This window comes from Maylandia zebra, linkage group LG13 (assembly GCF_041146795.1).
Source record: "Maylandia zebra isolate NMK-2024a linkage group LG13, Mzebra_GT3a, whole genome shotgun sequence".
NCBI lineage: Eukaryota > Metazoa > Chordata > Actinopteri > Cichliformes > Cichlidae > Maylandia > Maylandia zebra.
The window spans coordinates 15,241,142-15,266,390 of NC_135179.1; the positions used below are offsets into that span (position 1 = coordinate 15,241,142).

Sequence of the window (25,249 nt, forward strand, 5' to 3'; positions counted from 1 at the left end):
TTCATATAATCCTGTAGATACATGTTGCTATTAGCTGTTTACTGCTAGTTCGTCACTTCTGCAGCCGTTGCTTCACGTTATTGTCGCCCCAAAAGAATTCCTATTTTGTTTTGTGAGTTATGTTCCACTTCTATTGTTTTGGGGGGGGGGGGGGTTGTGTGTGCTTTTGCAGCATTTTTCTATTTGCTGTCAAAACAGAATATCAAAATCTAGCAATCTTTCAGATGGCCAGCAGAAGGTCGCTTCTTTGGTTCCCAAATGAAATCTGATAGTACGAGAAAATGACCCTACTACTAATTTCATGATCTCATCAAATACTTTTCCAGTGAGTCTGTGGTCTCAATCACTAGATTCAGGTCTTCTTTAATACTACATGATGTTCATTTTCTAAATTATGGTCCCATTTAGAGTAAAATAGAAGACAAAGCAGGGTATGTTTTATGATTTGGCTGCCTTTCCTCCTCCACCTCCTTATGTCTTGCTTGTTTGTTTTCTTTTAAATGCTGGTATGACATCCATCGTTAATATAAAACCCATGGCTGCATTGCAGTAACTAGAGCTGACTCATAATTGATTGGATTTTGGGGTATGGTGGTAAAAAAGAATAATATTTAGTCAACCTTTAGCAAAATTTATGGGGACAAAAACACAGTTAAAAAATGAGTTTCCCTCACACCTGACACCAGGAAAACACGTTTAGCATGGCAGTGAGTTCACTGTACTAGCACATAAGCTAGTTGCTAAAAGAAAATATGCAGTACTGGATGAATGGAGGAGTTAAGTGGGGGGTAAAACAGGGCTAAAAGGAGAGCGAATATCAAACTTGGGTTTGGTGGAGGAATGCTAATGTTCATCCATAATTGCTTGATGTGTAAATAAACAAGTGTTGAAAGCCACTATACACATGCTCAACCACAAATAAGTCTCCTGCACTGCCAGCACAACCAAAGACACACATACTCACGATCTCACAGCCAGCCATGAATGCATAATACAAGAGAAGACAGAAGGGTACATGAATAGACAAGAAGGTTATCCATTTGGCCTTATTGGAGTTCACCAGCACATTAACTCAGAGCTGCCACATAAGCGCTTAATGGAGTACCGTTTAAATGCTACTGTATGCATACGTCCTCTCACTTTAAAATATATAATAACTTTAGGAATAAATAAACAGATGACTCTGAGAAGAGTGTGTCTCAGCAAAGTGCTGCGATCATCAGTCCCAGCGCTGACCTTAAATGCAAGCAAATTAGGGAACGTTTAAGCACGCATAACCAGAAGCAGTGTGTTCATGCAGACTTTGCTCCATCTACTGATTTTTTTTTTCTTCTTTCTTTCACACAAACACACTGGTGGTTGCATGATTAAAAAGCTACTATGACTTGTTTACATAAGCTGAAACTGAACTGCAAGCGGTTCAAGTGGTCCAAGGAAAAGGCATCAGAGTTCAGGGCAGCGAATAGGGGCACGTAGCTACAGTTACGCAACAAACTGTATACATTTTACAAACCCTATTAACGTTTTCCCTTCCTTTTTTTGTGAATTTACAGCGTTTTGCTTTTTTCCTGCATTTTCCCACCATCTGTGGTTCTTCGTTTTTTTTCTTGTTCTCCACTCCACATTGTATTGTAAGAAAATTTGGATAAGCAAATAGTGGAATTGAATGAAAACCACTGACATTAGATAATTTGACACATGGAAGCATGGTGGCGCCAAGTAAGTGACCAAACCAACTGTGTAGCAGTATTTCAATGTAAAACAACAATGCTACATCACTGCCAGGCAGACTTGATCAGATTTTGTCTTTCTATGAAATCGGGGTTGGTACGCTCTTCTGTGAGGAGAGATGAAGTGCCAGTATGACGCCAGAGCCTGTAGTTATCGGTTGCGGATGGGGACACATCACATGGGACGCACAAGAGAGCGTCTGTAGAGAGGGTTTTTTTTTGTACCCTACCCGGAGGTATTGTGGGCTCGTGAAGGAAGAAGGAAAAGTAGGGTGAGGGGAGATTACATCAATTCATAGGCTCCTGACTCACTCACACGCCTACACACACACTGTAGACTCATAAGTCATCTGCTTGGTGATAGAGAATATTTGACGTACGTGTAAGGGAGAGAATGACAGGCTGAGATAGTGACAGAGATGTAACAAGACATCAAACCTCCTACATTAGCTAATTATCAGCCCTGACTCTCAAAGATGCGGACGATTGAAAAGTGAAATGTTTAATCTTTGCATGTGAAACTTTGGCACTTTTGAATACTTCTATAAAGGTATCGTTTCCTCTCTATCCCCAGGCTCATCTCAGCACCCAGACCTGCGAGGCCCATCGGTGCCCAGCTCTCCATCATTTACACCAAACACACCCACAATGCTTTGCAGTGGCAACTCTGAGTCCAACCTCAACACTCCTTTGAATATCAACCTCAATTCAAGTCTCAACTCCAACTACCACACGCTTTTTTCCTCCTCAACAGGTTTGTCCAAGCGTTTTGGGTTTTTTTCTTTCCTTTCTTTGCGTATCTTTTCGGAGAAGTTTCGTGACATCTTTACAAGCCATGTCATGGTCTCCGATTCAAGTATTTCCACATGCCTTGTTTTTTCCAGATTTTCCATTGTGTTTATAAAAAGAAAATGTTTATGAAATTTACATTTATTAAAATGCAGAGGTGCAACAGAGCAGTGAAACAGCCAGCAGCACGCAAACGCTGACTGAACAGCACCAAGACGTCAAGTCGCGATGAGCACGTCAGTGCATGAAGCAAATATTTACCTTGGTGATGTGAAGCAGCGATCCTTGACATCACTACCGTCCCAAGCTGCCGGCAGTATGACAGCAAAACAGGAGTGATGATTGGAGTGCGCACTCAGTTATTCTTGCACAAAGTTGTCCTGAAGCTTCATTAGCAGGAAAAATAGGGGAATAGTGCTGACAGGTAAAATAAAAGATGCGTTGGATGTAGGGTACGTCGGATTGAGCAGAGCTGAATCTGTCTGGGTGAACTACCTGGAAGGTTTCTTCCGTTTTTCTGCCTCACCTTCAGACTCTCATATCTCTAATGGCTTTCTTTTGTCACCCCAGGTACAACCCCAAGCTCTCCATTCTCTAACCATCCAGAGTCCCCCACCTTCCCATCCTGTTCCAGCTCATGGAGTGATGAATGCACCATCTGCTATGAGAATGCAGTGGACACGGTCCTCTACGCCTGTGGGCACATGTGTCTCTGCTACGCCTGCGGTCTCAAACTCAAGAAGATGGCGAACGCGTGCTGCCCCATTTGCAGGAGGACAATCAAAGATATCATCAAGACCTACCGGAGCACGTAGGCTCGATAGGCGATGTCAGGTTCAGCTCAGCACATTGTCAAAGCCATGTGAGACTTTGTAAAGACACGGCACAAGCCTTGATCGTTTGCGTGTGCAGTCTGGCTCAGGTACTTTAAACTCCACCATTAAAGCGTTTTAATTATATCATGTCTAATGCACATCCTTAGCAAGCTAACAGTTGGTCCACTGAGATTCATCAGAGATCAATCCAAACGTACAGTGTGATCAACGGAGACACATTTTTGTGTAGTAACAGCACAACAACAACACACCTTGACCTACTTCCACTGAAGAGAAGAAGTAATCTGAAGAGGCATCTGTCCTACTTTGCCACAGTAGCTCATCAGTCTGCTGGTGATAGCATCACTGCTGGCTAGTTTTATGAGAATTAAAATTGTCCAGAGGAGTGGAGAAATAAATCGGTGGTTTCACCAGCTGCTCCATTGCAGTTTTTCAGGCCGCCTTGGTTAAAGTGTTTTTTTGGGGGGGTTTTAAGTAGAAGCTCATGGCAAGATCAGATTGCGGTGAGGAATGAGTAGAAAGACAGAGAAAGAATGTGGCGAGTGTGGTGTGTTTGTGGTGAAAGTGCTTCTCTAGCAATAAAACACAAAGAAATGTCTGACCCTACAGGGTGAAGAAAAGCCGGAAAGGGAGCTCTGTTGGGTTATAAATGAAGTGTTCTGCTGAATATCTCAGCACCTGCTGTGCTTCTGTGAATGTCAGCCAAAGCAAGATTGCGCAAAGGGTAAAAAAGTGTGAATGTTGTCACCGCAGAAGGTCACGCTGGCGGTGAATGAGCATGTAAATCAGTGAGGAGGAGGAGGAAGGAGGCGAGAGGATGTTGTACGTTTGGGATGGAGACAGGGAAGAAAGAAGCGTCTTTGCTGCATGTCAGGGTAAAGAAAATGTTCACGCAGACGTACCAGATACAACTTTAGAAAGCCTGTAAAATGAGGGACTTGCGTGGATTGCATGTCCTGCTTCTTGGCAGCCGTTCACACCATCTCTGGCTGGTTGCTAAAGCCTGCTGGATGCTATAATTGCACAAACGTCATCCAAATAAACAGTGGTGGGCAGGGAAGCATTTTAAAATGCTGAAAGAGCACATGAAGATGATGAATCAACCTCTTCATCCCTGAAAGAATCAGGGAATACGAAATCCCACATAAGTTACAGATGGCTCCTCTTACTTCAGGTTACGCCCCTCTCTTTCATGCATCGAATCTCAACGTGAATAATTGCTTTCAGTTATGACATATTTATGTGTCCTTGAGCAGATTGGAAATTTAAAACAAATCGCAAGTTTGTCATCAGCGGCAAGGATGTAGCTTGTTATTGTGGGACATTTGTGTAAAAAATGTCATTTGCATATCAGTTTCTGAGTGCTGCTCTCCATCGATAAAAGCAAACTCCAAGGACACTTTCACTTGACTAATCTCTTGCATTATGTACTGCTTTGAAATGTTAAGAAACACAAGATATGTTCAGGTGTTACTCTGGCCTCGCTGAAACATTGCTCATCTTTAAAGTAGTAAGTGCCGATTTCTTTTCGAGCTTGTCGTCTTGTGGGGGAAAATTGGCAGTTACTGTGTGGATCATTTGAAGGACAGCTAAGTTTTCTAGTGTGCCTTTTAATAAAGAGAAGCTTGGACAAAGTTAGGCTCCTCACTGTGAAAACCTAGAGGGATGCCAAGGTCCTTTTTTATCTTGGAGCCACAGGTGGAAGCACAAAAAGATTGGAAGCAAACGCATCAATGTGCTTAATATCAGCGTGTGCTTTTTATTCACGGCTACTAATGAAATGTTTGTGTCACTACAGTGTACAATACTGGAAATTAGTTGTGAGCGTTGAGAGATGCTCACAGTGTACATTTCTACCTGGGTTCGTTTTCCTTCCTGACCAAATATTACCTAGCAGAAATCCAGCATTGCTGAACATTTGAAATGGATGAAACGGTATTGATGAGTGTAATATTAACTGTACATTATGAGGTTTATTTATTTTTCAGTGCTACAATAAGAAATTATCACTGTTTCTTTCGTATGTGTGGGTGTAGTGTCCAAAAAGTAAGAACATTGTTTATTTTATGGTTAGCAGACAAAGACAAAAGGAAACTTTTATTTCCCTGAAAGGCCCCTGCGGATGTGTCAGCTGATTTTCACTGAAAGAAATAGTTTGACATTTTGGGAAATGCTTATTCATTTTGCGGTGAAGATTCAGATGAGATGATCCGTTCCGCTCTCCAGTGGTTGCATGGTACGTACATTAAGTCAAGCACTCTATTTAACTACATTTTTGTATTTCGCTTGAGCATTTCCAGGATTTCAGAGAGAAACATTCGACTTTTGGGAATGTCATCTCAGTCTGTTGCTCTTCATGGAGCTAGAAAACCAAATATTACTTTCTCTAAAAGTTAGAGAAACTGAGAACCAGATGATAATGCTACTTCACGACTGATGGATATTTAAAAAAGCAACTGTTTGCTTACAAGTTTGCCACACCACGTCAAACCGTGGCCTACCTGAACAAACACCCCGAAGGCTTCGCTGTTTGCCTGCCAACTTGTCCCTGCCAAATAATAGTGCAGCCAAATCTGTCACACATCCTCTGGAAAAGTGGTGAATGGTGTAATTTGTACACTTTGATTGCAGCCGTGTGATATTTTTGGAGGTACTTGTTGCAGCTCACCCGACTCTGTAGAAAGGCATCTCCAGACAGATAAGAGAGTGGTATCACTCTATTCATCAGTTTCCCAAAAGGCCAAATAAGAGAAAATCAAATGTAAAGTTGGAATTGTTTAGCTTTACCTTTTGGTAATTTATATTTCTCCTAATTGAGCGTATTTAAACCGTGTTGTGGCCTGTGAGTAGTTCTGTTGATTCCGAGAGCTTCTTTTTTTCCCCCCAAACGTGACCAAACTAATCCGAATGAGGCAGTACGTGAAGATGGGCATTGTGTATTTTTGGACAAGAAAATTGTCTCTTTATTTTGGTTTTCTGGGCTACTTTGTGGTTTCTGAATTCGCTAATTATGTTCTGTTTGTTAAATAAAATTTAAATCACTGGCTTTCCTCTTTGTCTGTTATTTCCGATGACTGTATAACATGACCAAAAAAAAAAAAGAAAAGAAAAGAGCACACAGAGCAATTCTTTCGATACAATAAAGAGTGAAAACTGACCATTTCCATTTAACTGCCGGGGTGCTTTCTCTGTTTTATGCACAGCAGGAAAAAAGAAGTCAATCTTGCACAGACGGGGAATGAAAGTGCATTAGCGCCATTACCTTTTCCCAAAATATACATTATACAAATGTTTCATTTGTGGGAGATTTACCTCTTGTACATGAAAATTCAAATTAGGCAATAGCTCGAGAACTAAAAAGGCGCCCAACACAAACATTCTCTGCAGTAGTATACTTGACTAACATCCCACCATATACTATATGAATAACAAAGGCAATGGCTTTTAGTAAACGGCTATAACTCACAGGGAAACTGTTTAGAGTTGTGGTATGTAGACCTGGACAGAGTGAACATCATCTGTTATTTACTACCCTGCAGGCCTGGCTCTAATGCAGCAAGGTTTTAAGCTGCACTCCAATAGGCACAAATACAGCCTGCGACGTTCGGACATGAAACAGGCAGCAGTGTGTTCAGAGGTGAGAGGGAAATACACAACCAGGGACTGTGAAAGTGACATGAATACAGTACATCTCGCTGGTGTCTGTGTACACACAGACTTTCCACTCAGACCTCTCAGTGAACCTGGCTGTGGGCCTTGTGAAGGCTTAAGGGCTTGCCAGACGTGTTTGAGCTGTGTTATGGTATCTCTTCTAGACAGCTGTTTGGTCAAACGCGCAAACTATCAACTTGTATTAATGTATTAAATTTGTATTCCAAGAAGGCAAGGCACTATCGATTTTGAATTTTAACTACACATCAGACAGTCTGAGTTTGTGTTTGTTCCTCTGCTGTAGCCGAGGCACTAAGCAGCTTTTGGTATTCAGTGTGATGTAAAAGTCTTTTCCTCAGTCAGATTGGTGGCATCGAGGGACAGACTCTTAAAAAGTGTTATTTAAAAACTGCAATTTTTTTGTTTTAAAGTCCCTGATATCAAATGAGTCCTTTCAGCCTTACAGTAATTATTGAGCTGATGAAGGCACAGGTGAAGGTCACAGTGATGCAGTGCTTTGTCTGCACCAAGATGCTGAGTACTGCTGCCATCCAGTGGCCAGAAACATGTCCAGCATCTTATGCACCGGGCAGAAAACACAGACAGTATGATTTAAAAAGCTTTCAGTGCATTTTGAAAAAAACAAATATTTCATTCAAAAACTCAGTCAATACATGGCAAGTCCATTTTTTATAAATAGTAATGGCAGTAGGTTGACAAGAATCTCATTTTATAGAATCAATTTTGACCATTGGCCATAAATATAGATTCTAGTACCATTCTTTAATCATTACATATATATAGTTAATCAAATATTTTCTTTCCAGGTGCTATAAATCACATTTTCCATATTTCATCATCATAAACTATCAGCTAGTTTTCAGATACTTGTGGTGACACAATGAGGGGCACATCGCTTTTAAATTTGAAGTCCCCGATGGTGTAATGCATTCCCTTCTTCTCCCTGTCTTACCCATGTGATTCATCATTTGCATTCACAAGTAAATGGCCTGTGTTTGTATATTTACTAGTCCCTAAGGACCCCAAAGCGCTTTACACATCCAGTCATCCACCCACACATTCACACACTGGTGATGGCAAGCTACAGTGTAGCCACAGACACCCTGGGGCGCACTGACAGAGGCGAGGTTGCCGGACACTGGCGCCACCGGGCCCTCTGACCACCACCAGTAGGCAACAGTGAAGTGTCTTGCCCAAGGACACAACGATCGAGACTGTCCAAGCCGGGGCTCGAACCGGCAACCTTCCGATTACAAGGCAACCTCCCAACTCTTGAGCCACGATTGCATGCATGTAAATAAACATGCATGCAATTGTGCACATTTAACTTGTTATAAAGATGATGAATGGACATCCACAATTAGTTCCAAGCCAATGACTGCACGAGTCTCAACAGTGGGATGGACATATTCCACATTAAATTCCTGTGGGCGGTAAATCTTATTACAATTCCGGAATCAAATCCGATATATATGAAATATGCAGAGTCTGACACTGGAAAACCACTCCAGTGTTTTGATTTGGTGTTTCTCTGATTGCAGCTGAAGGCGATCATATTATACGTCTCCAGACTGGTAACTTAAACGTTTGCTTTGCGAGTTGATGCTAAATTAAGTCGCTCAGCAACCGCAGAATGAAAGCCAATGTCAAACGTGCAGGTTCTCCTAAAGCAGTGCTGCTGTCAATTAGAAATGAATGGAATCCTAAGCAGCCCAGGATGATCTAATTTATTTGAATGAAATCATCTGGCTGGTAAAACACTTGAGCTGTATTAGAGCTATAGATATATGCAGATGTGGAATGAAACTAGATATAAACACATCCAATACTGAGATCTTTTACAAAGTTAAAGGTGGAAAGAGAACTGAGGGGTATCCTATTGCCAGTGATTATGGCTGGTAATGAATTTCATCATACTTTCTGTCAACTGTTAACAGGATTATACAAAAAAAACTACCCACCAGAATTTCATGAAACTTGGTGGAGAGCTGTATTAAGAGAAAAAAACTTTTGTGAGTGGGTGCCGAATCAAAATGCTTTTGTGAAACAAGGTATTGGCCTTGGGAGAGGATGTCCTCTTAGTGTGCCCTTCTAGCTCTCAATCTGCTCAGATGATAATGATCACATTCACTCACAATAAAGAAGTGCCCCTAAACACACCTGCAACGCAGACAGGAATAATCTCATTTTGGTTTATCACTTTTACAACAATATCAGTTTTTTAAATGTGTGAAAGATGACTCGTTATTTTTTTCTTCCTTGATAGGTCCTAAAAAAACGAGACAGAAAATATTAAAAATGAAGCATTTTAGCAGCATTTAAGGAGTATCAGAATTCTATATGTACATCCCATTTTACATAATTAATGCTGTTCAATAATGCAGTTTTGTGAAAAAGACCGTTTTCAAAGAACTTTAGAACAGTTTTTAGCAGCAATAACTTGAAAGGATCCTTTTTATGTATGAGTTTAGCAATCTTTCAAAGTGCTGATGAACAAATTTGGCCCACCCTTCTTTAGTTCTTTGAAACATTTATATATGTCCCAGCATATAATTTTATTTAAATTCTGGTCTGGACTTTGAAAGGTCCACTGCAACATCTTGATTCTTTTCTTTTCTTTCCATTCTACAACAGAATGGCTGAAAAAAGTAAACTGTCCTGTTTATGACTCAATTTTGGCCAAGCTTGGCATCACATTTGACTCTAGAATACTTTGGTATTCAGAGGAGTTCACAATAGACTCAGGGATCAGGTGCCTGGGTCCTATGGCAGCAAAATAAACCAACTCATTTCCCCTCCACCACCATAATTGGCAATTGGTATGAGGTGTTTGTGTTGATATGTTTAGTTTCATCCGTCCAAAGAAAATAGTTCCATGCTGCCATGTTCTTTTTATATGTATGTTGGGAACCATGGAAGTAGGAAAACAGCAAGTACAGGTAAAATTTTAAAATTAAATTAAATTTAAAAAAACAGATGAAAGAACAAATGAATGTTCAAAAGTGCATTTATTAAAGTAATTCTTTTGGCACTTTAGTTATCATCACTGATCAAACAGTTAACATCAAACAAAAGTGAGAAGGTGAGCGTCCCCCCAAAAAAGGAATACTGTCAAATTTACTGCCCAGCAGAAATTCAAAATGTTATTATAATTAATAGAGCAGTTCATTTTAGAAAAGTTTAAATGACTTTTGCCTTTGTAATAATAAAACATGTATTAACATAATTATTAAGTAATGAATTTACAACATTTTCACTGAGCTTTTGCCTCTGAAATTAAAAAAAAAAGTTAAGGGAGCTCTGCTGTAACTGTTTTGAACTTTAAGGGAGAGAAAATGCTTGCAAATTATTTCATGAGGACAAAATTACATAATTAAATGGATAAAATATTTCACATGAAGGTGACATACAGTATAAAGAGATATAAAAAAAACATGCAGCACCAAAATTTTACTAACACAAAGCAGCTTTGGCAACAACAGAGATTTTCTTTAGGAAATACTGTAAAAAATAACAATTAAAAAAAGGTTTAATTTCAACAGCTCAAGGCATCGTCAGTATAATGAATCATTTCAAACATGCAGTAAGCTTTAAGTTCTTAAAATGTGTTTAATAAAATTATGTTAAAAACTAACAGAAAGGGGTTCGAGGAGCAGACACAAAATGACGTCTTATTTCAAGTTAAAGGTAACCACTGGAGAATATCGTTAACTCACTCTTCCACTCTCTGGTGTTGTCTTTGGTTGTAGTTAAGTCCCGATATATTGTTCCTGATGCAAAGTCTTAGGCACTCTATCATGTAGATTCATATTACCAGATGCATTGTTTCATTACAAAGTTAAAATTTGATGGGGGTGCTCGCTTTGGCAAAGGTACCGGAATTCAATCCGGATTTAATGTCCGGGAGTTAGCTTTTTTTTTTTTTTTTTTTTACAAAATAAGTCTGTTAGAGTAGTCTTTACACGCATGTCCAGAGTTCTGCCAGCTCCATACACGAGTGCTAGTGCTTTTTCTCGAGGTAATTTGAGGGCACCCATCCTTTCCTTGGTCTGCCATTGTCCAGAACTTTGCAGTACCACCACCCATTGGGGTTTTTTTCAAGAACCTCCAGACTCGTCCCCTCAGGAAATCCCATCGTCTCCTCATCACCGGGGTAGTCTGCTATGGAGATGTAAACCTCTCTGAGGTTGTTATGGATGATGTGGGGCTTGGGTTTCACTGTAGATACAGGAAGGGCATTCTTCTGAGAGCTGACACCAAGGGATTCAGAGCTGCCAGTACCAGATCTGTTCCTGCTTGGCAGTGCTATGTTATTTGGTGCCAAACTGCGTGGCACAGTGCCAAAGGAGGCATTGCGCCGCACTGTGGGGCTGGCGCGTGGGTGATCTGTTGAGTTGAGAGACTCATTTCTCCTGAGAGAGCCAACAGGGCTGGGACCGTCTCTGATGGGGGCTGAGATGAAGACAGATTGCGGTCTGACAACCTGCTGCTGCTTGATGCTGTTCTGCTTGAACGCGCCAAACAAACCCGTAGGTTTGGAGAGACCACCTGGAGGCTTGGAGGGGATGGGTGGAGTGACCTTCTTTAGGTTTTGGTTAATATTATTCAATGCGCGCACCCTTTGTTCATTCTTCTCCAGACTGTTGGACTTGCTAAGGCTTCCAGGTTTAGTCGGAGTGCCATCGGATTCGGATCCTGCCGTGTCATCCTGTGGCCTGACAGGTTCCAGGTAATAAGTTGGAGCCCAACCCTCTGCATCTCCCCAGCGAATATACCACCAGCCACTTTCCTGCTTCTCCAGCACCTCCACCTCCACTCCACCAGGAAAGCTAAGCTCAGACTCTTGGACTTTCTCGTACGGGTCTGTGGTGCGGTACAGGCTACAACCTTCCAGGTCAGAGTCTCCTCGGCTGCCTTTAGAATAGATGGAGGAGAGATCTGATGTGCTCTGAGATGAGAAGGAGTCCTCAGAGGAGATAACTGAAGCAGTCTCCAAGTCCTCACCTTTAGCTTTGGTACCATTCTTCAGCTGTCCCGTTGGCCGTAATTGCCTTCTTAATGTGCTGATGTCCATCTTCTCTGCACTGGAACTCTTTGCTAGCTGTGGTTTGGGCCTCACCACTGGCCTTAGCTTAGAGGAAGATTTGGTGGATGAGGATGGCTTGCTTTCCTCCTGGTCTTTCTTAGGTCTAGATAGATCTGGGGTGGACTCAGTGGAGGCAGATTTTGGACTGGATGCCTCATCAGTTTTGGTTGAAAATGAGCTCCCATTCAAGTCAATCTTGAGCTTATTACCTGCAGGTTTCCGTCCACCAGATGTTGGGTGTGCAGTCTTGTCAGTTTGTGACAAGACATTTGTCTTGGAGGAATTGGAGTCCCTGCTGCACTGCCTCTCTGGGGTCTCCCTGAATGGTCGAAAGCCATCATTCTCATAGATACATTCTTCCTCACCTTCGGCCTCTCCCTCTGCCTCGTGGCCATCTTCAAATGACTCACCCATCTTGAAGGAGGCACTGTGGAGTGATGAGGCTGGTGAAGGCTTTGAAGACATGTGAGAGCCCTTCTCTGAGGAAGTGTCCTCATTCTTTCCATCAACCAAGGAACTTTCTCCTCTCAGAAACTCAAACTCAGACTCCAGGTCCAGATCGCCAATGGCAGGGACATCATATTCTGGCTCTTCATAGACAGGCTTACCAGGAGACACAGGAGATTCTGGGGCCTCAGACCCAGGGCTGCTGGGGGGTGCAGTCTCCACCGAGTCCTGTTTCTTGACAGGTGGAGCTGGAGGTGGAATTTTTGGGCGGCACAAAGTGCTTGTTCTACGATTCAGGTTGGGTTTTTTACGTTTGTCAATGTAGGAGCAGGGAGCCCACCCCTCCTTTTCTCCTATCTGGACATACCACCAGCCACCAGAGTTTTTCTCAATGACCTAAAACACATTTCCAAAGAAAAAAAAAGTATATATTTGTCTTTATTTGAAGCCATTTTACACATTTTAATTTCAGAGGTGTTATTGAGCTATTGAGCAAGAGATATGTGACTGATGTTTGTGGTAATCTTGTGCCTTAAAATAAAGAGTGCTTACCTCAGCTTTTTGTCCTCCGTTGAAACTGATGCCATCAGATATACAGGACTGGAAATCTGCAATGGTGTAATACTCTGCTTCAACTGTAGGGGGCTCTGGAGGAGAGGGCAACTGAAATCCCTACATGAATACAAAATGGGTTCTATTAGATTTATTGTCAGTGATTAAAAAATTTCATTTCTAGTTTATATTCAAACCCCTACATATAAGACGCTAATAGTAGTTTTTTTCTCCACTTAATTTAAATGTATAATAATAATAAATAATACAGTGTTTCCAGCAGTACACATTATCCTCGACAGCAGCAGTCCCCAACCCCCGGGCCACGGACTGGTACCGGTCCGTGAGTCGTTTGGTAACAGAGTTGAGGCTCGGGTGTCAAATTTATGGTTTTCAGGGCTTTATATCGGTATTTTTTATTGTTTTTATCGTTAACACGGTTTTCCTGGGTCTTTTCCCGTGTGTTATGAATAAATCTCCTTTTTTTGGTACCGGGACTGTTTTATTTTGTTGTATGGCTGGTCCGTGGCGCATAAAAGGTCGGGGTCCGCTGCTCTACAGAGTGCTTACATATTGAATCAGTGTCACTTTCATAAGGGTTGGAGTTTTTTGTTTGTTTGTTTGTTTGTTTTTATCAGAATGGGTACTTTTATCTTTAAAAATTAAAATATGCTGGTAGATGAACAGGACATTAAATTAAACAATGTGAATACTTCTTCAATTACACATTGTTGTATGTTGGTAAATGTCTGTATGAAGGAAAAGTCACGAGTAACAAAGTCCCGTGCACACTCATTACCTAGAGATGAATGCAGTAACATTTTCCCTGTGATGTGTCTTTTTAAGTAAAGATTTACCGGTTTGTTCTTCAACAATGATCAAAATCATTCATAATTGCTTACAAGTTGTATACATTTATTATTAACACCATTTTTTCACGCTTTCTGACCTTTATCAACCAAAAATAATAATTACATGTATAGAGGGATAGATGGATGACTGAAATATCATCACTCTTACCAGGGTTGCATCTCTCCGAGGAGGAGGTTTTTGCCTGAGAATGGGAGAACCTGTGAGAAAATAACAGAAAAATCACACATGGTTTGGTTACATTTAATGAATTTGCTTTACGTCAATATATCATAGATTCAAAAGATATCTGCCCACATTTGAAAATATTCAAGTCACTATGACAAAAAATGTCAGGGGCATGACTAACCAATTTCTACCCGATGTGGGGCAATTCTGGCTATAGCGGGTGAAGCAGGCTCTGCTTTGCTGTTTCCATCCTGTGGGGCATTAACAGGGCTGGCGTCAGCGCAGGGGATTGGCAAGCTTATCTCCCTCCTGGCGACCTGTGGACTCTCTGGGACACCTTCAGTCTGCACATCCTTCTCACTTAAAGCTTTCTTGTTAAGGAGGTTGCTGATCTCCATGATGTTTCCTATGATCTCCACTGGGCCTGTCACAGTCTTCTTACGGGGAGAGAAGTCATCCTTCATCTTTTTGAGGTAAGACGCTGGAGCCCAGCCCTCCTTATCTTGGTACCTGTGAAGTAAGTTGGAGGAGAAAATGATAAAATTGTGTAGAATGAAAAAAAAAATGTCAGAAGCAAGTAAGGAGAGCTGTACTGTACCTGATAAACCACCAGCCTTCCAGATTCTTCTGAATCACCTCCACAGTGACACCTTTCTCAAAAGCAATTTCATCTTTCCCTTGGCTCGAGTAGGGCTGCACTGTTATGTACTTCTCTTCTGCAAAAGAGAATGAGTTCAGATTTTGACAGCAACGAGATCTCCGAAAACAAAATATTTAATGGAAACAAAAAACAAGACAGAAAACTGTATAATCTATAAATCTTTTTATAGACTTGTATTTTTATGACTACACTTCAGTAATGAGATGACACATTAAATTATGAAGCAATATATAATGATAGATTACCCTGAGATACACCAGACCTGTGAGATGAAACAGACTGGATGTGCTTTCAGGCAGATGTGTGAGTATGGCTCAAATGGCACGTGAGATTTGTCTATAAATTTTTCTTTATCAACCTAAGAAATAACTAAAGGACATAATTAATTCATGTCGTTAACGTACACAGATGTGCTGCAGTGTTAGCAACTGTTTAGCAATGTCTCACACAGCAATAAAACCCATTGTAACTTGGAATGTTTGCATCATTATCACTGGTAATGGATTATGAGTTTCAGTCTGATTCCCAGCACAAATAAGGAGCAGTGGGGCACCCTGGTGGTGCAGGATAGGTTCGCATTGCTTAAAATAGCACTAAATATACACAGTGATTATGCACACGTGATAGCAGTGCTTTCATGTAAGTGAAGGAATATATCTCTGTAAGAAGAATAATGCCCAAGTTCAGATAAAACAAATCCTAATAGCAATGCAGAGAAACAGTTTGTGGAAAGAGAAAATGAGGCACACAGAAAGGCCAACTTAAAAAAAACGAAACAAAAAAACAACTGACCTGCTTGATTTAACCCCTCAGATTGCATGAAGCTCCTATTAGCTCCAGCTAAATCTAAGAATATAGTTTTTATTTATTTATTGCAAAGCCCTTGAAGAAATATTCTGCTTGCAGCCAGTGTTGGCAAAATAATATTCTAAAATGCTTTATTGGCATGTGAACGTATATTTTAGTCTTGGTTCTGTATGAAAATAAGTGAAAGCAGATACACTAAGCGGGGCCATCTCAGCACAGAAGCCTCCTCTTTCAAACCTTCTGTTTTAGAGGGACAGCCAATCAGAAGAAAGTTTTTGCCCAAAGTGAGACGAAATGTTTCAGGCAGTGAAAAAGTGCAGTATAAATCACATAAGCATAATTATGAACTGTGAATCATGCAGCTCCACTCAAATAGAGCCAAGAATAAAAACCTTGTGGTCATTTTCAGCTCCACTGACAGAACGTAATTAGTTCTATAACATGACAATGGGAAACTACAGCACATGGGTCAAACTAGTGTCTTAAGGACTAGTGTCCTTGTCCTTTCGACAGGGAGTATCTCCTAACTCAGCACATAACAGAAAGCAGAGGCACCACGCTGATTTATACATTCCCATGAGGCCGAGGGCCAGAGCCAAGTCATCATTTCCTGTCATTATGGCAATTCCTGTCTAAACACAGGGAACACAAGGAGAAGAGGTGTGCTCATAAAAAAAGAGAGGAGCACATAAAAAAAGTGCTGTTCTGTATGCCGTCTTCTCAGCTGGTTCACAGGAATCAACACTGTGGTAACAAATTATTCTGTTTTCCTTTTCTCCACCCATTTCCAAGGTTGTGTAGGCAGCTTAAATGGCTGTGGGATAGTAAGTCCTTTCAAACTCGTTGGGTACAGGATATTTTCTGAATGCTTTATTTTCCTTTTCCCTGGTTCTTCCGGCCACTTTGTGTTGGGGCTGCTAAATCGTTTGCCTCTTACCAACTTCTTTCAAACAGTCTTCAACAATATCCAATGAAGGGAAATTCTGAATCAGATGTTATAGTAACCACAACATGCATCGGTGTTATAAAGTGTTCATGTGGAGTCAGCAAAAAAACAAAACAAAACGCAAAGCTGAATTTCAGTCATGGGGTGGAAACTACTCTCTCTCCACTCTAGAGAGCAGCATGCACTGCCAAGTGCAAAGTTTGGGCTGAACTCAATAGCCTATCCGTGCTCCTCTGTCAGCCATCCAAATGCATCTCTTGTGAAGAAAACCCCTGGCTGCGGTAAGAATGTGCAAGTTTGCTCGCAAACTAAGTGGAAGATTAATAAGACTCTTTGTTTATCAGTCAATACTGGTTGTTATCTGCAGCAAACCAGGAGAGAAATGTCTGTTTGTACCACACTTTGACAGAACACACACTTATTACAGATCTACATACACGCTTCATTTGCTCATAAAACGTAAAATATGACTCTAAACTGCAGCATAAGGCATTCCTAAGTCTATTACGCAACTACTTTCAGATGAGTGGGTAGTTTTTTGTTTTTTTTTCCTCTGTGATTTGGAGACGATTGGCTTTGGCATGCGGAGTATAATTTTAATAAAAACGCTTACGCGGAGCAATTTTGTAGCATAATTTGAGCTTAGCATCAATAATTAGTGTATATAAAGTTGCTGATTTCACCTTTGCTTTCCAGGCCCGTTTCATATTAACGTCAGTTAGTGGTTAGTTGTGGATTGTGGCTCGTGATAACTGCATTTGCTGGAGGACAATGCAGAATGCAAGCCTGAACAAATATGTGCATGTGATAAAAGTTGAGTCATGTGATAAGAGACAATAAATGAGATGGGGTGAGGACAACAGTAACAAAAAGAGAAGGGAGGGAAGGAAGGAGGGAGGCGATGCAGCATGTTTCTCAGTTCACCTCGGCTCTGCTGCCTGCTGATGACACCCCCCAACGTCCATCTCCGGTCCAGCCTCTTCAGATGAGCCTTGTGTCGCTTAGTAACTGACACACACACACACACACACGGCGACCAGATGACAAGGAAGGATCAAACAAACACGGAGACATGAAGAGCAAGCACAAATGTTACACAAACACACAACACACAAATGACATGGATCCATTATTAGCTACATGGAGGACACTAAAACACGACCACAACGCAAAACATGGTGGACAGTTAGCATGAGTGGATGGAGGTTACAAAAGAAATGTTAAAAACCAAGACATCTCCTCTGTGGCTTGTAATTAGCATGTTGTTATCACAGAGCCCCCCCCCATTAGGTTTGAGCATGTGGGACGCATATTGCCTTAAAGGAGCTGGTTAGAGATGTGTACCTAGAAGGGTCCATATTTCCTTGTATTTTAAATATAAGATGGCTAAAATGGAAATGATTCCAACAGTTCAGACATTAAACAAGATCCTTTTTATATAGAAATTTTAAAGAGACAGTAAAAACATTTGGTTATAAAAGATTTCAAGTCTGAATCATACACACAAAGCAGCTAAACTTTACACAAAGACTCAGCATCTAACCAGTTAATACATTTTATTTTACTTCTTTAATGTTCACAAAAACCAAAGTACATCAGTTTGCCATTTTACTGGTGGCTATATGCCAGTCTATTTTCCCCACCAGTTTCCTCAGAGGAAAGAAATAATTCGGCACAAAACGTCTTCATAAAGTCACACATTATTGTTCCACACCTTACTGTTTGCACATGCTAAACAAAGCAAAAATAATGTGTTTAGTGATACTGGTAGGCAGATATATTGGACTAAGGTAAATAGCTGCACTCCCAGAAATACATGACTATCATTTGTGTCAGTGCTGGCAGTATCATTATTTTCCTCTTATTTTCTACTACCAAAACAAGGAGGATGAGGGTTTGTTTACGCTTCCATCAGTGGGTAAACTCAAATCAGAAGATGTCTGAGCTTTCAACAACTATCATTATCAGAATCAGAAAACCAATTTTTGAAAAATATGTTGTTGTTTTCTTGGGGAGGGGTCAAAGTGACTATGTGGTTGTGCACAATCGGCTGAAGACCGCAGAACTGATAAAGAGTTGTTTTAAGAGGTTCATGCCATTTCTAAGACTCATGAGACACATAAACATTAATTACACTGACAGACTGTCCTTCCTAAACCCCCTACTGGTTAACTCAGTAAAGAGATAACTCCAAAAAAGGAGATAGGAGTGCATGGTTTGCATATAGCTATGCGCCTGTGTGTTATCCATTTGTTGTATTCTGAGAGGAGAAAAGGGCATTTTAACTTATTTAACATAATGCAAAACATTAATACTGACTAGCCTTGTGTGTTCACTCTCTTCTTCCACCACTGAGTCATAAGATATACAACACCGCAGGGATTCTGAGTCCCATTGTTACACCAGTTGTGCAGCAAAAAGATGTTTGGCCAGAGTGCTGGAAAATCTTGATGTTTGTTTGGAAGTGTAATATGCAACTTAATTATTTCCGTACCTCCAGTTTTTTGGGTTTTCTCTAACACAATGTTGCATATATCTTAACAAATATCCTGCAGTTGCTGCAATACCTGCCAAAATGATCAAAGTTTGCGCATCTGACACTAATTGAGCTCTTCTGGCCTATGATTAAAGTGCTCTCTCCACTAACGTTGAAAATGCTTGGGGAGTGAGACAGCATTAGTCGCTCGTAGATGGCTTGATAACTGTATCTGAAAGGGCCATCAAGGCAGTTGGATGCTGTCTGCAGCTTCACACGTCAGTTTCACATTTCTGGCAAACCAAACTCTTCATAGGTGTGTATGTTACGACTGTTTTGGATCCTTCTCTGGCTCCAGTAAGCTCACGAAACTTAACATCCATCATCTTCAATGGTAAGCGGATATGAAATAGCGTGAGTCATGTCAGAGCTTTCTTTCTTTAACGATAACCATGATTTAAAGAGCATGACTCCAGAAATATTCATTTTTATTCAATGAAAACACACGCCTCTTTCATGAGCTACACTACACGGCGGGCGTATCACTTAATACTGCACTGTATCTTTCTTGTACAGTGCAGCACTGCACAGCACATCCTTTGAAACATTGAGGTCTGGTCTCTCTTGGCCCTCCTCCTTGATGTTTACCCAGGTCTGAATCTACACTCTGTTCTGATGTGCTTATGATGGCAAGCAGACAGAGTAACATGCTCACCCGGCCCAGCCTCAGTTGTTAGCGTAGACCAGCAGCGGTGAGGTTTTTTATTTTTATTTTGTCACGGATCAAAGACTGAGGATTGAGGGCAAAAGTGGTTTCTGTGTGTGGGTACAGTGGAGTGGGTGAGGTTGTGTTTACATGTGCAAACGTGTGTGGGTGGGCAAAGACTGAAGCGTTTGCAGTTACTTACCTTCCCCAACTTTAGAGGCACCCAGCTCCAAGTCATCCCGTGTGCCACTGTGAGAGTTGAGATAGGTAGCAGGGACCCAGCCCTGCTCCTCTGCAGTGCTGACAAACCACCAACCTATGGAAACATACAGAGGTTGTAAATTGCATTTCAAACAATGAATTGGATAGCAAGAAATCAGCGTAGCCTAAAGTTAACTTTAAGGAATTCAACAGTTTTCAGAGGTCTGCAATTGCTCTTGAACTTTCCTCATGAAGTTGAGCCTTTGATAAGACTTGCACCAGAAAAAGTAGACAGAATAAGCCTCCAGAAAGAGAGATGAAAGAAGAAGACAGATGCCATTTGTACATTCCCGTTAATCACTTCCTCTTTGTTTTACTCATTAAACCTCAGCTGGATAAAATATCTCCAATCACAGCTACAAATGAACATGAATATGATGCATTTTATTGTGTTGCCAACAGAAATCTATCACTAAGGGCAGGACCAAGAACATCAGAGGACACACTGCTTGGCTGTGGCTCAACCCATGACGAGGTCTTGTTTGACCTACGTTCCATCGGGATCAGTCATGAAATCAGTGGGCAGGAAACTGCTGAAGTGATCCTACAAGCCAAGATATCCATTTGCAGGGTTGCAGCTGATTTGACTTCATTCTCCTGGGTATGACAGCATTGCTATTACATCTTTATGACAGATGCCTCAGTTGGAGAGAAGCAAGTAAAAAATAATGCTCATTTTAAAAATGGATCCTAAAACTAGCAGTGGCATGCTATAAACTCCAGGTTTGCATCATATCTCCTAGCCAAAGCTGTGTTTTGAAAGTCAGTGATTACAGTCAGGGTGGCGCAATGGGAGGTTGTTAATGATCAGCACTTCCAACTCACCTCACCGAACCTGATGATAATCTTGGTCATTTCCTTGGTCATTTTTATTTAATAGTTATTCCTGTGACAATGTGGGCTTTCTTTGGCTACTTTCAACAATGTTCCACAGTTCAAAGACATGCATGCTAGATTAGCTGTAGGTGCGAATGTGTGTGGTTGTGTTAGTCCTGTGATTGGCTGGTAAGGGTTTACCCTGCCACTCATCTAATGTAAGTTGGGAAAGGGTCTATCCCCTAGACAGATAAGCAGTTCAGAAAACAGATGCATTACAGTCCGAGATGCTGTAATCATAGGATTTCTATCCATGCAAGGTGTGTAGGATACATACATATATACTAGGGGTGCAACAATACTCGTATCGATATTGAACCGTTCGATACAGTGCTTTCGGTTCGGTACGCATATGTATTGAACAATACAATTTTTTTATTTTATTTTATCAACTTTTCTTCTGATGATGCTGAGCTCAGTGGATCTGCATTCGACTACTCCGTCTAGGCTGTACTGTCGAGCGCAGATCCACTGAGCGCAGCGCAAGCTAGCAAGACAGAAGCTAAGCTCATTGCAACTTGGCAACTGCTTCAACGCTACCCAAAATTGAACCTCCCCCACCCTCATTCAGATCTGGCGTTTGGAACTATCTTGGTTTTCATGTGAAGTATGACCCTGAAGGTAAGCGCGTCATGGAAAAAAGTATAACAGTATGTCGGATGTGCCATGCAATGCTCAATTGGTGGGAACTAGTGCGTTAGCGCAGTTAGCTTGTTAACGTGTTGACGCCGTCCAGCCCCACGCACGGGGCGATCCATGGTAACTCGTTAACAGAGATTTGCCGTGTTATGATGTTAAAGTCATTTTTACGAGATTAACGCTGACAGCACTAGTGGGAACACAATGAATATGACTGCACATTTACCCCGATATCATCCTAGTGCAAAGACAAGTGGAAGCAGACAAAAACAACAAGCACGCATGCTACAAACTTTACCCGAGTCATTTAGACAGCCGTTAGCACATGATTCTCCTCATGGGGATCTGCTATGTTTCACATGCTGCTGAGAATATAGCCCAGAAGAAGCGTATAGTATAGCTTTTATTTTGGAAAGAGCCATTTCTCTGTAATAAACTCTCTGATCGAGAAAGATTTATTTATTTATTTTTTATTATTTTGTTGTTTCAGCAACATTAAATTTAAAAACTGTACTTTTGAGTTAAAATATATATTTATAATTTTAATAAATGACAAATTAAAAAGGTATGAACATTTTTTTGTATCGAAAAAATATCGAACCGTGACACCAAAGTATCGAACCGAACCGAACCGTGAATTTTGTATCCCTGTGTCATCCAAAGAGAAAACCTTGCATATCCAAAGCCAAAAGAGTTCAAAGTTGGTCCGGCTTGATTTTCTTTTCTTTCTTCTTTTTTCTCTGTGCCTGTTTCGACCTGAAATTTCTCCCTTTTAAACTGAGGTTTTTTTGCCTGCAATTGTCGCAGAGATTGCTGGACTGTTGGGTTTATCTCAAGAATGTTGCAGGATTCTTAGATGGCTGTTGTTGGGAAATGGTGTCATGTAAAATTACATTCAGACAGAGCTGATCATACTGGTCTCCAATTGCTTGAGCAAATCCAGTCCCAATCTTTGGGGACTGCGTATTTGATGTCACTTCAAGTGTTTGAATCCATCATTGTCCTTTTTGATGCAGGGCTCTTTTAAGGTGCTGCACCAGTGTTTCTTAGGTGGGTTATTTGTTCCACCTATTATTCTGCCTTTGTAAATTATTCCACACCAGATTGACTGAAGTTAAGTTTGGTGTTGCTGCAATCACAGAAGAGACCTGTGAAGCACTCAAGAACTCCTCAAGAATGCAAAACACATTTTATTATGCTAGAAACTAAAATGAATGCCATGGCAAGTAATTGTATTTTTTAAGGCTCAATTTCTGTTACACTGTACAGCTATATCAAGTTTTATGCTTTTAAGAAAAAAGTAAACGTGATTTTTATTTATCATCTCCCCTCATACACTAAAGAGATCATTTGAAGTCTTTGCTAAACCAAACGTTTCCTCTCTGCATATTAAAACATTAAAAATACATATGTATATTTATATATTAGGACTGTGTCTCGCTTCTCAATGAGAGACTTGATTGACAAGGATGGAAAAAAAAACTGTCACACACACTTTGTTGTGGTAACAGGAACCCAATATGGCTGACAGCTGTCTGGACAACCCATAAAGACAATGGCAGTGTTCCATTTCACAGCTGGTTCAAACCTCTCCTATACATTTTTTTTTATACAGATGGATCCATGCTTTCATGTTGTTTACATCAAATTCTGACCGTACAATCCAACTGGACTCATCACTCATGGCCCAGGCAATGTTGTTTCAGTCTTCTATTATTCAATTTTGGTGAGTCCATAGTGAGGCTGAAGTGAGTGGCAGCGGTGTGGTCATCTGCTGCTGTTGTAGTCGATCTGCTTCAAGATTCAACATGCTGAGCATCAGAGAAGCTCTTCTGCATAGCTTGGTTCTACCAAGTGATTATTTGAGTCACTGTTGTCTTCCTATCAGCTCAAAGCAATTTGGCCATTCTCCTCTGACTTCTGATTTTAGGTAAGATGTTTTTGACCAGATAACGGCTGCTCACTGGATATATTCTCTTTAAATCCTATAAATAGTTGTGTGGGAAGATCCCAGTAGATCTGTAGTTTATGAAATACTCAGAACAGCCCATCTGGCACATTCAAAACCACTTATATCACCTTTCTTCTCCATTCTGATGCACAGTTTGAACTTAATCTTAATCATGTCTACATACCAAAGTGCACTAAGCTGCTGCCATTTGACTGAATAGGTGAACAGGTGTACATAATGAAGTAGCAGTGAGTCACGCTGATACTAATACTTTTGTTTGTTTTGTTGTTTGTTCTTAATTCTATGTCATGAAAACTTAAAGAAAGTGTTTCACTCTTCATCCAATGCCATTTAAACATTGATATGACACATAAATAAATAAATATGGGCCTCTGACATTGATCACCTATGTTGGTGCATCCCTAGTTGTTATGATTACATAATCAATATCTGCTTGATGCTGGCAACTGCAAACTCTGATGACTTACATAAAGTGAATCGGATTGACTCCCTAGCCATATGACTTCGTCCACTAAATTAAACTGGAATTTAGAAAAACAACAGATGTCCTGCTGACAGACTAATACTTCCACTGGCTTTCTCTGCGGAAGCAATAACCGAGAAAATCTTTCCAAGCCTCTTGGTCACTTACACGTGCAATCTCTGTGATTCATATCAAGGGTGATTTATTTAATTGCTTAACTTGCCTAGCTATACAACAAAAACATGATGGGCTATGGGCCTGTTCTGCATAAAGTAAGGGTGGGTCTAGATAGGCGGATATTGGTTGGCTCTGAACACTGAGCTGGCCTGTGCTCAGGGATGTAACAATCCATGTAATGTGCTCACCAAAGCTTTGGCTTGAGCAAAAACCCCATGTCAATAAATCAGGCTGAGAAAGCAAACCACAAAAAAGCACAAAGTGGCATCTACAACATTGAGATGGACTTAATATGTTGATCCTATTTTGTGGAGTTGAAAGCTTGTTAGAAGATCACAAATTTCTACCGTATTTTAAACATAACTGCGGATTTCACTGTAATTAGTGTCAAAATAATGACAGGAAAATGTTGCAATACTTCATTAAGTCACTGAAAGCATTTAAATAAGTCTGATGTGCCGAGTTTAATGAACAGGGAAGGGCAAGATCAATTACATGAATTGCACATTAAACTAAATCAACCATTATACAGAAAGGTCAACTTGGCAGGAGAAAAATCTCTATAATCTACTCAAAGGACGAAAAAAATCTTTACATTTGCAAACTGCCATGTTCACACTTACTTTGCAGCTGGGGAGAAATATCAGGTTCACTTTAGGGAAGTGACAACTGACAGCAACAAAAGCACCCACAAGGATAAAGTGTGTGAATGTACTTTAAATGTGACCGTTGGGCTGCAAGTCTGAATCTAAATATGGTGCAAAGACACGGCGTCAGTTTAAACGACCTGAGTGAATACACATTGTTACTGATGGCTTGGGTGGCTTTGTCTGTATTTTTCAACCATCCCTTTACATGGCAGGTGCTTAGGCTGAGTTCACTGAACCTCAAAGGCAGCAATAAAAGTAACCTTAAAATGAAAACACACATAAGTGCTGATTTCCTGGCCTTGGCAGGTTTATATCAGAGAGCTTGCAATTATACGAAATGTGGGGAAAGAAAAAACTGCTCCACATCTTTCATCGCATGCACTCATTCACTGCTCCGTAGCATTTGTGTATAGGCAACACAAAATTACACAAATACAGCTGTCAGGAACCATGTGGTGAAAAAAC

At 40.7% G+C, this 25,249-nt stretch overlaps 2 protein-coding genes across 3 annotated transcripts in view; one reads left to right on the forward strand and one right to left on the reverse strand.

Annotated features, from left to right (window-relative positions):
- Window positions 1–6,401, forward strand: part of LOC101484782 (E3 ubiquitin-protein ligase NEURL1) — a 36,904-nt gene extending 30,503 nt beyond the window's left edge. The window contains exons 5-6 of the mRNA XM_004551547.3: window positions 2,305–2,484; window positions 3,090–6,401. Coding sequence (XP_004551604.3) covers window positions 2,305–2,484; window positions 3,090–3,334 — 425 coding nt within the window. The 3' untranslated portion in view covers window positions 3,335–6,401. The remainder of the gene's footprint in view (window positions 1–2,304; window positions 2,485–3,089) is intronic.
- A 3,615-nt stretch (window positions 6,402–10,016) lies between these two features.
- Window positions 10,017–25,249, reverse strand: part of LOC101485065 (SH3 and PX domain-containing protein 2A) — a 61,149-nt gene continuing 45,916 nt past the window's right edge. The window contains exons 8-14 of one of the 2 annotated variants that reach the window (XM_004551548.6): window positions 19,949–20,062; window positions 17,489–17,572; window positions 14,749–14,866; window positions 14,332–14,660; window positions 14,133–14,182; window positions 13,113–13,232; window positions 10,017–12,956 (exon numbers count right to left, since the gene is read on the reverse strand). In XM_004551548.6, coding sequence (XP_004551605.3) covers window positions 11,028–12,956; window positions 13,113–13,232; window positions 14,133–14,182; window positions 14,332–14,660; window positions 14,749–14,866; window positions 17,489–17,572; window positions 19,949–20,062 — 2,744 coding nt within the window. In that variant the 3' untranslated portion in view covers window positions 10,017–11,027. The remainder of the gene's footprint in view (window positions 12,957–13,112; window positions 13,233–14,132; window positions 14,183–14,331; window positions 14,661–14,748; window positions 14,867–17,488; window positions 17,573–19,948; window positions 20,063–25,249) is intronic. The other variant, XM_004551549.6, reaches the window with a different exon arrangement.